The sequence below is a fragment of the Gorilla gorilla genome, chromosome 4 (genome assembly GCF_029281585.2).
Source record: "Gorilla gorilla gorilla isolate KB3781 chromosome 4, NHGRI_mGorGor1-v2.1_pri, whole genome shotgun sequence".
NCBI classification, from domain to species: Eukaryota; Metazoa; Chordata; class Mammalia; order Primates; family Hominidae; genus Gorilla; species Gorilla gorilla.
The window spans coordinates 64333167-64350292 of NC_073228.2; the positions used below are offsets into that span (position 1 = coordinate 64333167).

General features: G+C 54.8%; 2 protein-coding genes across 9 annotated transcripts in view; one reads left to right on the forward strand and one right to left on the reverse strand.

Moving 5' to 3' along the window:
• FAM222B (family with sequence similarity 222 member B) overlaps positions 1-4637 on the forward strand; it is a 101044-nt gene extending 96407 nt beyond the window's left edge. For 7 of the 8 annotated variants that reach the window (XM_055388649.2, XM_055388648.2, XM_055388650.2 and 4 more), the window contains one exon: positions 735-4637. In XM_055388649.2, the coding sequence (XP_055244624.1) occupies positions 735-2341 (1607 nt within the window). In that variant the 3' untranslated portion in view covers positions 2342-4637. The remainder of the gene's footprint in view (positions 1-734) is intronic. The other variant, XM_019027906.3, reaches the window with a different exon arrangement.
• Positions 4638-9658: 5021 nt separating this feature from the next.
• Positions 9659-16651, reverse strand: TRAF4 (TNF receptor associated factor 4). The gene is made up of 7 exons (XM_004042024.4): positions 16363-16651; positions 13346-13397; positions 12663-12767; positions 12432-12593; positions 12186-12347; positions 11943-12098; positions 9659-11663 (listed from the first exon to the last, which is right to left on the reverse strand). Exons 1-7 carry the CDS (start codon positions 16503-16505, stop codon positions 11031-11033), a joined length of 1413 nt encoding a protein of 470 aa, XP_004042072.2. The 5' UTR covers positions 16506-16651; the 3' UTR covers positions 9659-11030.
• Positions 16652-17126: the final 475 nt, after the last annotated feature.

Consider the following 17126-nt stretch of genomic DNA (forward strand, 5'->3'; position numbering starts at 1 on the left):
TTCTCTCTTTTTTTTTTTTTTTTCTTTTTCTGAGACAGAGTCTTGCTCTGTCGCCCAGGCTGGAGTGCAATGGTGTGATGTCGGCTCACTGCAACCTCCGCCTCCTGGGTTCAAGCAATTAATCCTCCTGCCTCAGCCTCCCAAGTAGCTGGGATTACAGGTGCTTGCCATCACGCCTGGCTAACTTTTTGTATTTTTAGTAGAGACGGGGTTTCGCCATGTTGTCCAGGCTGGTCTTGAACTCCTCACCTCAGATGATCCACCCACCTTGGCCTCCCAAAATGCTGGGATTTGCAAATGTGAGCCACCGTGCCCAGCGACCCTGCATTTCTATGTAGGGGGAGAACTCTCGGTTACCTCTCTGAGAATTGGCCAAATTCTGGTTCTCCAAGATATGAGACTTCGAAAGATGCTTTGCTGTTCTGATCTCTACTTACCTCATTTATAAAATGTAAATGATGATAGTGCCTGCTTCTAGAGCAATAGTGAGGATTCATTGAGATGGCCTATCACCTGGCAGAAGGCCTGGCCCACTATAAGCACTTACTGAACATTAGCAGTGCTTGTTAATGTGAAGACTGAAGCTGGGTCTCGAATGAAGGCTACAGATGACAATCTAGTCACTTCCCCACCCCACCCCAGGCCCTCAAAAGGGGAATCTGGAAGGGCTGGTTGCCTTGGCACTGATGAGCTCCCTCTCCCTCTTTGCTCTCCTTCCCATTCTCTCTCTCTAGGGGACACTACACAGAAAATGAGAACTGCTCACTATCCTACCCCAGCCGAATTGGATGCGTATGCTAAGAAGGTCGCAAACAACCCACTGACTATAAAAATCTTCCCCAACAGTGTGAAGGTTCCCCAGCGGAAACACGTTCGTCGTACTGTGAACGGCCTCGACACATCAGCCCAGCGCTACAGCCCCTACCCGACACAGGCTGCCACCAAGGCAGGCCTGCTTGCCATTGTCAAAGTGCCAGCCAAAAGCATACTCAAGGACTTTGACGGCACCCGAGCCCGGTTGCTCCCTGAGGCCATCATGAACCCCCCAGTGGCACCCTATGCTACTGTGGCACCCAGCACTTTAGCCCACCCCCAGGCCCAGGCTCTGGCCCGCCAGCAGGCCCTGCAGCATGCACAGACCCTGGCCCATGCCCCTCCCCAGACGCTGCAGCACCCTCAGGGTATCCCGCCACCCCAGGCACTGTCCCACCCTCAGAGCCTCCAGCAGCCTCAGGGCCTGGGCCACCCTCAGCCCATGGCCCAAACCCAGGGCTTGGTCCACCCTCAGGCCCTGGCTCACCAGGGTCTCCAGCATCCCCACAATCCCTTGCTGCATGGAGGCCGGAAGATGCCAGACTCAGATGCCCCCCCGAATGTGACCGTGTCTACCTCAACTATCCCCCTTTCAATGGCGGCCACTCTGCAGCACAGCCAGCCCCCGGACCTGAGTAGCATCGTGCACCAGATCAACCAGTTTTGCCAGACGAGGGCAGGCATCAGCACTACCTCAGTGTGTGAGGGCCAGATCGCCAACCCCAGCCCCATTAGTCGCAGTCTGCTCATCAATGCAAGCACCCGGGTGTCGACCCACAGCGTCCCCACACCAATGCCTTCATGTGTGGTCAATCCCATGGAGCACACCCACGCGGCCACTGCCGCGTTGCCTGCTGCAGGTCCTGTCAACCTGCCCACAGGCATCTCTCGCGTCCCCACTGGCTACCCTAGCGACCTCAAGCCAGTCACCTGGAACCAGCACCAGCTGGCCCACCTACAGCAGATGTGCAGCGAGGCTAGTGGGACGCCAGCCCCTGGCCTGACAGGCAAGCATGCGGCAGGACGCGAGTTGGCAGGGCCTGGCTTTGTGGGCAAGGCCCCTGCCTACCCGCAGGAACTCTGCCTGGCGCAGTCCTTCCATCTGAAGCCACCCCTGGAAAAGCCGACCCCATCCCCACCAGTCAACGGCATGGCAGCCCCATTGGCCTACCCCAATGGTCACTACTTCCAACCCCTGTGGAACAACATTCTGCCCACTCCCAATAGCGACAGCTCGGGGTCTCAGGACCTCGCCATGCCGTTCCACGGTGGGCAGCCCACAGGTGCACCCCTCGACTGTGCGGCAGCTCCCGGGGCCCACTACCGAGCAGGGACCGGGGGCGGTCCAGTGGCAAGCCAGAACAGCTTGATGCAAACAGTGGATTACCTAAGTGGGGATTTCCAACAGGCCTGCTTCCGAGAACAGAGCCTGGCCATGCTGAGCAAGGCCCACCGAGCCCCTGGCAACCGAGCCCCCGATCCCACAGAGAGTCGAAGTCTTCATATTCAGCACCCAGGGTATAGATAGGTAGCCCTGCTGCCCTCCACGTGCAACACATCATACATCACCCTCCTAGGTTTAGTCTTTTAAGTAACTGGATAGTTTCAAAGTTTCACTGCTCCAGTGTGATCATTCTTAGATGTCTAAGAAAGGGAATTTGGTGGGATCTAAGTGGGGACAGAAGGGGTCCTCTCGTCCTCCCCTCCAGCAACTTTTGGTTTTATGTTAGAATCTAACCCTAAGCCCAGGCTTTTCTCTCCACTGACTGCCTGTCAGCTAGTCTCTCCACCTTGGCCGTTTCCAGCCAGCTCCCACCCATCTTTTCTTGAATCTCTTCCTGTTTCCCTTAGGACGACTGATGTGTGGGCTGATGGAATGCCCTAGTTGAGGTAGTATAGGTGCTCAGGCCCCTAATCCAGACTTCTACCTGTTGCTACCCCCCTTCCCCTCCCTCCAGGACTAAGAAGCAAGATTTCCCAGGTGCTCTGAAAGCTAATTACTTATTGAAAGATCTCAAATCAAAGCTGACCCAGTCTTCATATCCTTCAAGTTCCTTTCCATTCCTCAAGGCTTTGTTTTGTGTCTATATTGATCCCACAGCCACTGCACTTGCCCTTGCCACTCTTGATCTCAAGGGCATCTTGGAAGTATTTGACCATTTCTTGAGATATGGGGGGAAAAAGTCTTTGTATTGGCATCTTGGTTCCAGACTCCCCTTTCCAAACCTAGAAAAATACAGTGACCTTTGAGCATACCCAAGATCCCTTTCTCACTGTTGCCTGTCCCCTAACTCACCTCCCCACAGCCCCTATCCTTTCCCCCTCAACAAAAACAAAATCTACCTTACTTGAGGAATTAGGTAGGTAAGGAATGATCACATTGGAGTTTGGGATTAAAAACACCAAAAAAAAAAAAAAAATGCATTTGGTTCTCTCTACACTGGCTAAGAATATTGCTCTACACTGTAAGTTTTAAATGTTACGTTTCTGTATGAATGTAGTGTGGGTTTGAGTAGCATTGTGTGTGAGTGGCCCCACAGGTACATTCACCCTCTAGTGCAGCCCCTCAGTTTAATGAAGGAAAAAAAAAAACAAACACAAAGCCTTAAGCTCTTTGAGTACTTCCTTTACCAGATGAGCATGGTTCTAACACCTGGAGCTGGGCCTACATTGGAAACAGCCCCTCCTGCCCTCTGTCCATTCTTAGAGCATACCTTCATCCACTCCATGCTCAGCACGTCTCATCCCAAGCGACAATTAGTTGGCTAGAAACGCTTTTCTGTAATTTTAAACTTAGACTGTTTTGTTACAAATTTTTGCACCATTCTGTTAAAGATGCAGAATTGGGCTTTTTTATTTTTTACAGATGAAATAAGCCCTTACCTTTCCTCTTGTCTCTGGGGAATGTCAGCTGATGGTTCTTATTTAAGGTTTGGCATTTTGTTCACTATCCACTACTGTTCGTTAGTCAGAAATTCTCTAGTGATCTGAAGCAATGTGACTGAAGACCAGTTTTAAGTTATGTGTTGGCAAGTTGCCTTATATTTAAAAGGAAAAAGAAAAAGAAAAAAAGCCTGATTGTGTTATGCCAAATGATAGCAACATGAAGTCCTAATTTATTGTTCCCAATTGTTTTCCTGCCGTCTGTGAACACTGGTACCTCCCTGTCCTGATCCCCCAGGAGCACCTGTAGCTTCTGACTCAATGCCTTCTCCGAAGGTGTTGGCCGCCATCTCACCCAGGGCCCTCTTCCAGTTCCTGCTTTTCTGAGTCAGATTTAAAGAGCACCACTGTCTTCCCCCTATCCCTTGCTTGATCTCCAAAGCAGATATTCTTGCTGTATTTTTTTTTTTTTCCTCCCCAATACCTCTCCCTGAAAGGTGAGCTGCTATTTTAGGAAACTGGACCAGACACCAACTTGGGGGCTTTAAGTCAAACAACCTCAAACCCATCTCTTCCTGTGTAGGGGTGCAAGCCTCTGAAGCTCTCACTCCCACCCTTAGTCTGCATGGAAAATGTACTGTGATTCCCCCTGCCCCCAACTGCCCTCGCCTTTGGTGTGAGATGTTCCTTCTTTCGGAGTTCAGCCTGAGTCCCTCTCCCCTCTGCCAGCCAACCCCCAGCCAGCAATAAGGGTCCAAGCCAGGGCCTCCTCTCCACACTCCCTGTCTCCATCCTACACTACCCTAGGGAATACCTGGATTCCCCATTCTATCCACATACTGTAGCATTCATTCTCCATCTCTCTCACCTCACCTGTGGTGGTTTATGGTGTGATGGGGTTTTTAAGATTATTATAAACCAGTAAAAATAAGAAAACCTCGCTTTCTGACCTTGTTCTATTCGTTTAGTGCTGTGAATGTTTGAGGTAACTTTTTCTTACAACAGTTTCTAACATACCTCACTTCATAGGAGTAATTCCTAATTTTTAAAAGGGGGACCCCTGTAATATGCATCCCACCCAGAAGCCGTCTCCAAATCCATTATTTAAGGCCAGGTGCTATGGTGATTGTAGACAGTTCTTCAATGAAACCCTGGGCACAGGGTACCCGGGTGACAGGCCCTCTCCCTGGGCAGGGCTGCTGTGGGCTTACTTTGAAGTTTGAGGATAAGTGTGGTTTGCTGTCCCTCACTGGAGGCCCAAAAGGTCCTGCCACTTGCATTCCAAGGGCCATAAGTCATTGAGAAATGGGGATCTGGTTGTTTTGTTTTGTTTGAGGCGAAGTCTTGCTCTGTCGCCCAGGCTGGAGTCCAATGGCACGATCTCGGCTCACTGCAACCTCCACTTCCCAGGTTCAAGCGATTCTCCTGTCTCAGCCTCCTGAGTAGCTGGGATTACAGGTGCCTGCCACCACGCTCAGCTAATTTTTTGTATTATTAGTAGAGATGGGGTTTCACCATGTTGGCCAGGCTGGTCTCAAACTCCCGACCTCAAGTGATACACCTGCCTCGGCCTCCCAAAGTGCTGAGATTACAGGCGTGAGCCACCATGCCCAGCCAAGAAATGGGGATCTGGTTTGCTAATAACCCAACCTAAAACTTCAAACCTGCCTTCTTCCACTTCAAACACTTTGGAAATTCTGAGGGCCTCTGACAGAGGTGAAGGTGATAGGCACTGTTATCTGCAATGTAACTGGCTCCTCTTGGTGATTACAGTTTTCTTATGTTGAATTTTGGATAACTTTATTTTTTTGTCTGCAGAGGAAAAAAAAAAAAAAAACACTAAGTGATTGCAGCCAGGCACAGTGGCTCATGCCTGTAATCCCAGCACTTTGGGAGGCCAAAGCAGGTGGATCATCTGAGGTCAGGAGTTCAAGACCAACCTGACAAACGTGGGAAAACCCAGTCTCTACTAACAATACAAAAGTTAGCTGGGCGTGGTGCCACGCGCCTGTAATTCCAGCTAGTCAGGAGGGTGAGACAGGAGAATCGCTTGAACCTGGGAGGCGGAGGTTGTAGTGAGCTGAGATTATGCCACTGCACTCCAGCCTGGGCGACAGTGAGACTCCCGTCTCAGGAAAAAAAAAAAAAAAAAAAAAATGAATGAAGTTATCCTCCTCTTCTGTTGAGCTTGGGTTTGAGCTAAGATGTAATGGAAGGAAAAGTTGATTCTGGCTGGGTGTGGTGGCTCATGCCTGTAATCCTAGCTCTGGGTGGCTGAAGTGGATTGCTTGTGCCCAGGGGTGAGACCCTGTGTCTTCAAAAATTGTAAAAAGTTGGGTGTGTAGTCCGGGTACAGTGGCTCGCGCCTGTAATCCCAGCACTTTGGGAGGCTGAGGCAGGCAGATCACCTGAGGTCGGGAGTTCGAGACTGGCCTGACCAACATGGAGAAACCTTGTCTCTATTAAAAATACAAAATTAGCTGTGCATGGTGGCGCATGCCTGTAATCCCAGCTACTCGGGAGGCTGAGGCAGGAGAGTTGCTTGAACCTCGGAGGCGGAGGTTGCGGTGAGCTGAGATCGCGCCATTGCACTCCAGCCTGGGCAACAAGAGTGAAACTCCGTCTCAAAAAAAAAAAAAAAAAAAAGTTGGGTGTGATGGCACATACCTGTAGTCCCAGCTGCTTGGGAGGCTGAAGTGGTAGGATTCCTCAAGCCTGAGAGTTTACAGCTGCAGTGCCAGTATCTGGGTGATAGGAGTGAGACCCCCCATCTCTAAATGAAAAAAATATTTTTTTAAAAAAAGAAAACAGGCCGGGTGCGGTGGCTCACACCTGTAATCCCAGCACTTTGGGAGGCTGAGGCCAGCTGGATCACCTAAGGTCAGGAGTTCGAGACCAGCCTGGCCAACATGGTGAAAACCCGTCTCTACTAAAAATACAAAAATTAGCCAGGCATGGGAGCGGGCGCCTGTAGTCCCAGCTACTCAGGAGGCTGAGGCACGAGAATCACTTGAACCTGGGAGGCAGAGGTTGCAGTGAGCCAAGATCGCGCCACTGCACTCCAGCCTGGATGACAAGAGAAAAAACTCCGTTAAAAAAAAAAAAGAAAAAAAAGAAAATTGAGGCGTGGCACGGTGCCTCACCTCTGTAATCCCAGCACTTTGGGAAGTGAAGGCCAGCCGAATCACCTAAGGTCAGGAGTTTGAGACCAGCCTGGCCAACATGGTGAAACCCCATCTGTACTAGAGATACAGAAATTAGCCAGGCATGGTGGCAGGGGCCTGTGATCCCAGCTACTCGGGAGGCTGAGGCAGGAGAATCGCTTGTGAACCCGGGAGGCAGAGGTTGCAGTGAGCTGAAATCGTGCCACTGCACTCCGGCCTGGGCAAAAAGAGTGAGACTCTGTCTCAAAAAAAAATTATATGTATATGTGTATATATATAATCTATAATATCTATATGTATATATATCTATATATAATTATATTATTTATATATATACACATATAGATTCCACAAGATGTGGGATTCAGGGAGGGTAGAATCAGACCCTTGGCGGCAAGAGTCCACAGGTGGCTTCCTGAATGCTGACGGAGCTAAAGCACCAGCCTTCTTTCTTGAGCACACCCTTTTCTGTAGGGTGCTTTTGTTTTTTTATTTTTTTGAGACGGAGTCTCACTCTGTCGCCCAGGCTGGAGTGCAGTGGCGCAATCTAGGCTCACTGCAGGCTCCATCTCCTGGGTTCACACCATTCTCCTGCCTCAGCCTCCTGAGTAGCTGGGACTACAGGCGCCCGCCGCCATGCCTGGCTAATTTTTGTATTTTCAGTAGAGATGGGGTTTCACCATGTTAGCCAGGATGGGGGTGCTTTTTTTTTTCTTGAGATAGTCTCTTGCTCTGTCGTTCAGGCGGGCAGTGGCACGATCTTAGCTCACTGCAACCTCCACCTCCCGGGTTCAAGTGATTCTCCTGCCTCAGCCCCATGAGAAGCTGGGACTACAGGTGTGCGCCACCATGCCCAGGTAATTTTTGTATTTTTAGTAGAGACAGGGTTTCGCCATGTTGGTCAAGCTGGTCTTGAACTCCTGATCTTGTGATCTGCTCGCCTCAACCTCCCAAAGTGCTGGGATTACAGGCGTGAGCCACTGTGCCTGGCCGAGGGTGTTCTTTTGTGAAAGTGTTTTGACTCCTTTATGCCTCATGCCACCCCTGTGAAAGGAAGCTGTCTTCTGCCTGTGTCAGATAAGATCTGCAGTCGGCCTAAAAGCGGAGCTAGACAGTAGTAAAGTACAGCGCTTCCTCCAGAGTGAATGATTCCTGGGCTGAGGTAGATCTTTGGGGAGTGCAGCTCACACTTTTATTGCAGAACATGGCCTGAATTCTGCAAGTTATGACTAGCACTGAATAAGGTCCAGGTATGCAAGGCTTGCAGAGTATGGGGTTAACAGCCCCATTGTTTGCACGCAACTCTAGGAGGCACCATCTAGACTATGTGAATGTGACCCCCGGAATCATGCAGTGACAGTGTATTTGTTTATTTATTTAGAGACGGAGTCTCACTATGTTTCCCAGGCTGGAGTTCAGTGGCGCAATCTCAGCTCACTGCAACCTCCACCTCCCAGGTTCAAGTGATTCTTCTGCCTGGGCCTCCCAAGTAGCTGGGACTACAGGTGTGCACCACCATGCCCAACTAATTTTTTTTTTTTTTTTTTTTGAGATGGAGTTTTGCTCATTGTTGCCCAGGCTGGAGTGCAGTGGTGCGACCTCAGCTCACTGCAAACTCTACCTCCCAGGTTCAAGCAATACTCGTCTCAGTCTTCCAAGTAGGTGTGATTATAGGCACCCACCACCACGCCCAGCTAATTTTTGTATTTTTAGTAGAGACTTGTGCTTCACCATGTTGGCCAGGCTGGTGTTGAACTCCTGACCTCAGGTGATCCACCCTCCTTGACCTCCCAAAGTGTTGCGATTACAGGCGTGAGCCACTGTGCCCGGCTCCTTATATTTTTTTGTAGATATGGGGTGTCTCCCTTTGTTGCCCAGGGTGATCTCCAACTCAGGCTCCCAAAGTGCTGGGATTATAGGCGTCAGCCACTGTGCTTGGTCAGGTGTGTAGTTGGGATTCTGGAAAGGTGTTTCAGCCTGTTGCCTGAAAGCATTTATGCTGCTGGAGCCCATGGTTGCCTCTACCAGTCTCCAGGCATCACCGTACCAAGACGGTTTATCTGGTGAAGAGGCCCAGCTCTAGTTTCTCACCTAGGCAGGAGGGCCCCATTTCTCCCTAGATAAGTCAATTTGACCTTTTTGAAAAGATTGGGCCGATGATGACCTCCCCAGCCTAGCTCACTGAGGCTTAGTCCTGTCCTGTCACCTCATAAAGGGTTTTTTTTTTTTTTGATTCTCCCTGTCGCCAGGCCGGAGTGCAATGGCACGATCTTGGCTCACTGCAACCTCCGCCTCCCGGGTTCAAGTGATTCTCCTGCCTCAGCCTTCCGAGTAGTTGGGACTACAGGTGCGTGTCACCACACCAGCTAATTTTTTTTTGTATTTTTAGTAGAGACAGGGTTTCACCATGTTAGCCAGGATGGTCTCGGTCTCCTGACCTCGTGATCCGCCCACCTCAACCTCCCAAAATGCTGGGATTACAGGTGTGAGTGAGCCACTTCGCCCGGCCCAAGGCCTTTTTTTTTGAGACAGGGTCTGGCTCTGCCACACAGGCTGGAGTGCAGTAGTGCAATCTCGGCTCACTTTAACCTCTGCCTCCTGGGCTCAAGCCATCCTCCCACCTCAGCCTCCTTAGTAGCTAGTCGTGTGCAGCAGAGGCTGAGTTGTTTTTTTTTTTTTTTAAACCCTCAGCCTCTGCATGGGAAAAGAAAGAACTACAGTTCTTGAACCTTCCCTTACTAATGATTCTCGTACATACAGCCTCTTCTCAGGGCTAGGCAAGACAGTAAGGCACTGTGTGCTGACCAGTTCATTTAATCTTTACAACAAATCTGGGAGGTAAGCCGCATTTCACCAGTGACGGTAATGGAGGCCCTATGTAGCTCAGAAACTTGCCAACAGCAAGCACAAGGACCCACACCTATTGCCACAACTAGAGAGAGCTACAATTTCTAGGGACTACTGGAGTTTAAAATAGAATCGAGGCCCTGTCCGAACCCACGCAAGAATCACTGATAAGTCAGTCTCCTCTGTTCATGTTTCATAGGTGAAACGTGGATAATCACACGCACCCACTGAGGCCCGTAAGAAAAGCCGATGAGAGACAGGAGAAAATCCAAGTGCCTTGAACATCTTGAAGGCCCCTTTTGCTCAACATCCAGTCCCTGGATGTGGCTGGGGTTCGGAGTTAGAAAGCATTCACTAAGCACTTACTCTGGGCCAAGAACATGCACTGCCTCATTAACTCTTCTCTAGAGCCCACAAAGCCAGTTACTGTGCTAAAAAGTATTTCACTTGACAGTTCAATGAAATAATAATGCACGTAAAGTGCTTAGCAGTGTCGGTACTTATTACCATTAGACCAAGAAAGCCTGCCTAGGGTAGAGGCACTAATCTGGTGGGGCTGACCAGGGACTCCAGCCTTATGAAACATCCAGGCCATACACTTCCCGCATTTCATCGGCAGAGGGCAGTGGCAGGGACCGTCTTCCACACAAAGCCCGATGCAGTTTTCCCGGCGTCCATCAGAGGGCGAGCCAGCAGGTAAGCTGGATCCTGGGGCCAGACCCAGGCAGCGGCCCTTCTCTGACTGGTCCTTTCTTTGCCTTCAGTTTGGTTGAGCCTCCCAGGGACCTAACTAACCCAGGTAAGTCAGGCTGGAAGCAAATTAATAAATACAATTCCGGATTTATTAAAAATCAGGGCTCCCCTGCTGTGCCCTCCTGGCACTAAGGAAATAAATAACCAGAGGGGGCACAGCTAGGTAAAGGGGGAAGAAATCAGATCTCAAGACAGACTCTTTGAACTACCCTTTCTCCCTCCCCAGTTCCCACCCCCTTATGGCTCTTGGAACATAGCACCTGAGCAGGCACCTCAGTCCGGGTAGAATGTGACCGGCACCAAGGCATGTCTGCCCTACCCAAGAAGGGAGACAGGCCCTGGGGTCACTTGTTTCCAGCCCTTCATGACCCCAAGACCTGTTCCCCACAGGGGCCAGGGCTGAAGCACCAATTGGAGGCACCTGAGGGTGGTGGTTGGGGGAGGGAGAATGGGGTAACAGAAACTAGGCAGCAGAAGCAGCTGATGGGGGTCCGGCCCCCTCTCCAAGTTCAGCCAGTGCCTGACTGAGGTCATGCCCCATCGTCCTTTCCCCTCGAACCCCGCCTGCACTCAGCTGAGGATCTTCCGGGGCAGTTCAACAGCAGCACGGATGAAGACTGCATCATCCCGCACATAGTTTCGCTTTCGAATGTCCTGGTGGGAGATGAACTTGGGATAACCAAAGCCCAGAGAACTCTCATCCAGGGAGCCCCGCCACGTGCCCGGCTTCTGGAAATTCTTCCAGTTTGGGTCAGGGTGGAAGGTCTCAGTGACGTGCTGTGGTTTAGCCAGCCCAGGGTCGCTCTGATCCAGCAGGGAGAAGGTGACACGGCGGGCAAAGGGCCACTCAAGGAGATTGTCAAAGGCACCAGGCAGCACACGAATGTACAGTGAGAGGTGTGTGCCCTCGCCACTGCCATTGCCATTGAGGAATGCAGACACCTGCAGCTTGTAACCATACTTATGTGTGTAGAAGGCTGGGCTGAAGCACTCAAGGTTGGGCTTGGCCTTGGCCTCCTGTAGCCGCCGTCCATAGCTGCCAATCTTCCAGATGAGCACGCCATCACTGCCCACTGATAGCTCCTCCAGCTCTCGCCGAAGCTCCTGCAGCTCCTGCCGTTGCCGGCTCACCAGGGCACACATCATGGCCAGATGTGGCTTCACACTCTCCTCCACATGCCGTGCCATTGCCAGCTTAGGGCACTGTTGGCAAAGCCCCAGGCCATGGGGGAAGGGAGGAGAGTTATCAGTAGGGGGAGGTCCCGGGAGAGGAGAGGAGTGGGTACAGGGTAGCAGGCACCCAGCTCTACGTGAGGAAGACAGAGGGTGTTAGGAAGAGGCTGGAGCTGGCAGCAGAGGGAAGGACTGAGGGTTTCAGAGCAGCACAGCAGGGACCACCAAGGCCTAAGTGGCATCAGAAGCTGAGCCTCTGTCTAGGGCTTCAAGGGCAAAAGGGGGCTGACAGGAAAAGGGGCATCTCACCCTATGCTTGCAGCCGGAGTCTTTGAATGGGCAGAGCACCAGGGCGGTGTTACAGCTGTCCTTCAGATGGCCTGGCAGGTCCTCCCGAGCCACAGTGCCCACACCACATTGGTTGGGGCAGGCAACAGGCAGCCTTGGGCACTGGTACTGGTGGCTCTGGGGCCACAGAGGCAGAGAGGCAGGAGTCAATATCCTGACTCCCTGTCACCTACCCTGCAACCCACAGTTCAGGAAAGGCCTCACCTGGATGGTGTCAAAGACGAACTCCTTAGTGCAGTAGGTGCAGGGCTGAGTGCGCTTGGGGCACTCAGAGGTGGCATGCTGGGCCAGCAGCCGCCGCATCATGCGGGCACCACACTTATTCTCACAGTAGACACTCTCCTGGGGGCACATACCCTCATGGCTCTGTGGAAATGTCAGAGGTGCTGAGTTAAGAGATGCCTAGGCCATCAGGTACCCCTCCTCCACATTCAGCCAGACCCCACCCACCTCATAGGCCTCCCCACTGAAGTCACAGCCACAAAACTCGCACTTGAGGCGCCGCTTGGGGCAGTCGTGCTGCAAGTGTGCAGGTAGATCACGGCGGCTCAGCTTCATGGGGCAGCGATTAGGGCAGGGAATGACATTGAAGCTGCAGGTATTCAGGTGGCCCTGGTGGGAAGGCTGCAATTAGTGCCTGCCAAGGGAGAGGTGGTGCCAGCCCTCACATCAGAGCCTCACCTGTAGATGACGTAGTGGCCCACTCCAGCGGCAGCCCTCCTCACTGTGGATGCAGCGGATAGGCAGGCCCAATACTTGTACTTCCAGCTCCGGGTCTGGGTAGATCTGGGGGTGGGGATGGGGGAACTGGCCAGGGTCAGAGCTGACTGCAGTGCCCAGTTCCCACCCCTAGACCCAACTGGGCTGGCTCTACCTTGGAGCCTGTAATAGCCTCTCTTGGGCTCTTTGCCCCTCTTGAGTCCAGGGATGAAGGGCACAGCAGGCAACATCTGCTCTGATGCTGGGTCCTAACATGCCTGCACAGGATGCTTCCTTTGAAGAGGCAGCCAATCAGCCTGCTCAATCCCAGGCTGTCCCCGGGGCTCTGCTTCCTTTCCCCTGGTGGAGGGATACTGGCCCTCAGCCACAGGTCTGGCTTGCCACCGGAAGGGGAGGGAACACTTCTTGCGGGCACAGAGCAGCTCTGTGCACCCCTACAGGCTGGGCATTGTGCATGCCCTCCAGGGCAAACAGGGGCCTCGTTTGCAAACTGGCCTGGTGGGAGGGAACAGGCTACCTTTGTGGAGGCGCACCATCCCAAGGCTTTTGGTTGACACTGGCCCTGAGCCCACTGGCTGCCAGCAGCTCCGGCCTCCAAGGGCAACCGACTGTGCTTGGGCTTCTTCCTGGCAGTGTGGACTCACCTTGGCATAGTCCAGAGGAAGCTGGTCCTCAGGGCACTTGAAGACTCCTTCACTGAAATGGGGGAGGGGCAGGGTCAAGGTTTCTCATTAGGGGAAAGGGAGGCCTGGCCCCACCCCCTCCACTGAGGCAGCCTCCCTTCCTCACCAGACCGGTTCCCAACCAGCCCAGATGAGACAAAAGGGCAAGCAGAGGCCTGAGGGGCTCTACTTCCCCAGGATCCCAGAAGACCCCAGCCCCTGTCCTGGGAAGGGGGGTCTGGGCCTAGAGGAGGCACAGACAGCTGCCTCAGTCAGGACTTGGCCAACAGGTGGCAGCTGGCACCCCCTCCCCCAGGATGGCAGCTGGACTGGGAAAGGAACAGGCTGCACAGTCACCCCCTCCCCCTAGGTTAGTTTTCATTGGCTGGGCTGAAAGCTGACTGGGAGGGGGAACAGGGATGGGCTGAGATTAAGTGCGAGGGCTGCCCAGTCCCCAGGAAGGTCCTCTGCCAAGAACCAGGGCAAAGGTCAGCTTGCGGCCACCTTACCCTGCCCTGCTCCTTTGAGGGTGTGTCTCCCACAGAAAAGGGGAGGAAAGGCATGCTCCTTGGCACCTGCTTACACTCCCACCCAGCCCTTGCCACCTGCCTCTGAGAAGGGGTGGAATGCCCCCATTTTACAGATGAAACGAAGAGGCTTACAGGTGAACCAGCACCTGGCTATGTGTGTCTGACTCCACAGCCCAGACAGGCTCTACTACACCACACACACAAGGAAGAGAAGCTGGGGCAAGGAAAAATGTCCAGCAAGCACAGCTAAGACTCTGGGCACTGCTCAGTGGGCTTCTGAAGCCTGGTGACCGTCCCCTCCTGCTAGCTGCACGCCTTCTCCTGCACCAAACCCTACCTGGCCGTCAGCACCCAAGGAGCCTGTTGGCATGCTTCTTTCTGTCGACATGCCCTTGCTGACCCCAGCCAGGGCCAGTCACACATGCCTGGCATGGCTCAGGCAGAGCAATAGCTCACCCAGCAGGACTCAGGGCCCTGGGGCAGGGCATTCCTGGCAGGTCTGAGTCAGGTAGGTGGAAGGCAGGCAGGGATCCAGGCGGAACCAGAGCCCACATGGGAGCCCAGTTCTAGAGGCACTCTCCAGGACCCAGGCAGTCCATGCCCCAACTGCCCCAAGGATTTCTAGCACCCACCTCCTCCCCTTGATCCCACTACCACTGGCCATGCTTCAATGCCAAGGACAATACAACCACAGGCACTGAAGGGGTGTGTCTGCCCACAGGGCAACCAGCCTTCCTGGGCCAACCTAACAGCTCAGGCAGGAGTGGGGAAAGAGGGGTGGGCCCAGGGGGAGGGGGTCCACTTGGCTGCTTCAGGAATGTGCTGACTGAGTGGTTTTGGAGAAAGGGAGGGGACGGAGGCAAGTCCCTAGGCTTCAGGCAGAAGCTTAGCCTGCAGCTTGGGGCCCAGCCAGGGCTGTGGACACCCTCACTTGTGCTTGTACCGTGGCGGGTGAGGAGCAGGGACCACCCAACCACCTCTCTCCCCTTCAGAAGCCTCAGCAGCACAGCTCAGGCACTGGGGGAGGGGGGACAGGCAGGGCAGAGGCTGCTCCAGGCTGTGCAGTGGAGGCCAAGGCCCAGGGAAGAAGACAGGATGGGGGGAGGGGGTGTGGGAGTGGGAGAGGAAGAGGGGATTTCCGGGAGGGGGACGGGCAGAGAGGGGGCCAAGAAGGTGGTGGAAGGAATCCGGCCTGACGGCCCCCTCCCCCGCTCCTTTCCCGAGGCAGTCAGGGTGGGTCAGCTGTGGGGGGGTCGGGGGGCTCAGCTGGCCTCATCTGGAACCCAGAGGGCCGGGGAAGAGCAGTAGCGGAGACAATGGGGCTGTGTCTGTAGGAGAGTAAATGTGTACACTGCCGAGGGGGAGGGGGCAGTCCTGCAGCTTGTGCCGGAGCATATGTGAGGGCAGGAGCCGGCTCAGGCTGTGGGGAACAGAAAACAAAGGGCCTGCTGAGATTTCCGCCAGTAGGAGCTACGGAGGACCGAGCGAGGGAGGGAGGCACGGAGGGAGGGAGCACCGGAGGCAGGCGTCTCAGATGTACTATCCCTGCCGGGCCCTCGATCCCCTCGATCCCCTCGTCCCAGCAAACAGCCAGGCAGTGGCCGACTCGGCCTTCCCCTGCGCTCTGGGGGCATGACCTCCGAAGAGTCGGGGCTCCTTCACCCTGCTTCCCACACCCGGGCCTGAGGGGTTCCCTGCGTGAGCAGGAGATTCAAGACATACAGGGCGCCCAGAAACTTGATGGATGCCCAAGAGCCAAGGGCTGACCTGCGTCCTGAGAGGGCAGCGGGAGTTCAGTAACAACACGAGTGCGACCCCCTTCTTCATGACTTATGGACCACCCGCCTTACTCCAGCCCCCGGGAGAGAGGGAAGCCGCCTAGAGGGGTCCTTCTTCGGGGGAGGATTCAGTCCTTCCTCCATTGTGTGATCATAAGCAGTCCGGGTTTAAATCCTAGTTAAGCCTTTAAGTAACTATGTGACCCTGGGCAAGTCGCAGCCTTTCTTTGAATCTCGTTTCATGATCTGTGAAATGGGAGAACAATAGCTACCGTTCTCTGAACGTTCTAAGAATCAGAAGAGGTTAGATGGGGGAAAGCTCCGGAGGCTCAAACTGCCACGCGGGAGCGGGTTTTGTCCTCTTCCCCCAGGATTCAAAGTTCAAGGCTGAGGCCGCGCCGGCTCTCAGGTGATGGGGAAGGGCCTCTTCCCCTCCTGACCCCACGAGAAGGCGCCGAGGTCTTCCGCCCCAGGCCGGGCAGTTGGGACCCGCCCGGACCCCTCGGATTCCTGCGGGGGGGGCCTCCCTCGGGGCTTGACGTCATCCCTCCCCGTGACGTCACGGGGCGCCCCTGAGGTCACAGGGTCGCAGCGCAGACAAAGGCCCGCCTTGCCCCGGGCCCGAGACCCTCCCCAGGCGGCGCCCCCCGCCCCGCCCCGCCCCCGCTGTCCCCTGCTCCCCGGCCAGCACCTGAGGAACTCCTGCAGGCAGGTGTCGCAGAAACGGTGGCCGCAGGTGGAAACCTGCACAGGCTCGCGCATGGGCTTCCCGCACAGTGGGCACAGCAGCCGTCGCTTGGGCTTCTCCAGGAACTTGTAGTCGAAGCCAGGCATGGCGGGCGAGCGGCCGGCACGGGCGAGCGGGGCCAGGCACGCGGCGGCCCCACAGCCCGCGCCTCGCTGGAGCGGCGCTCCGGGCTCCAGGCGGCGCCGACTGGCGGTCGCGGCCAGGGCTCGGCTGTGAAGCCCGCCCGCCGGAAGAGAGGGCGGGGCCTCGGCCGCGCGGTCCTAATGCGCGCCCGCGCGGCCCCGCCCACCCCCGAGTGCACGGTTTTTGGGTCTGGTGACCGCCAGTCTCGCCCACCCACGGGATCATGGGCTTTTCTTTCCCCTGGGGGACAGAGATCGTGGCTCCGCTTCTCCCCAGAGCCCGCGGGCCCCGGGGGAGTGCGGGTCGGAAAAGGGGACGGGCAGCGCCACAAAGGTTTTCTTCTCCAGAGGCAACAGCTCGGCCTCCGGGGCCGTGAGCAGCCCAGGAACCGTGGCCCCAGCTTCCAGGTGCTAGGCAGCCGAAGCCTGGCAACCAGCTCCGGGGAGCCCAGCTGGGGCGGGGAGGCTGGACTGGGCGCTGGGCCAGAGGAACCTCGGCCCCAGCCTCCGGCTGCGCCCACATTCCTCCCTTGGCCGCAGCCCTGCCACCGAGGTCGGGCCCAGCCCAGTCCTGGGGTGCCTGGT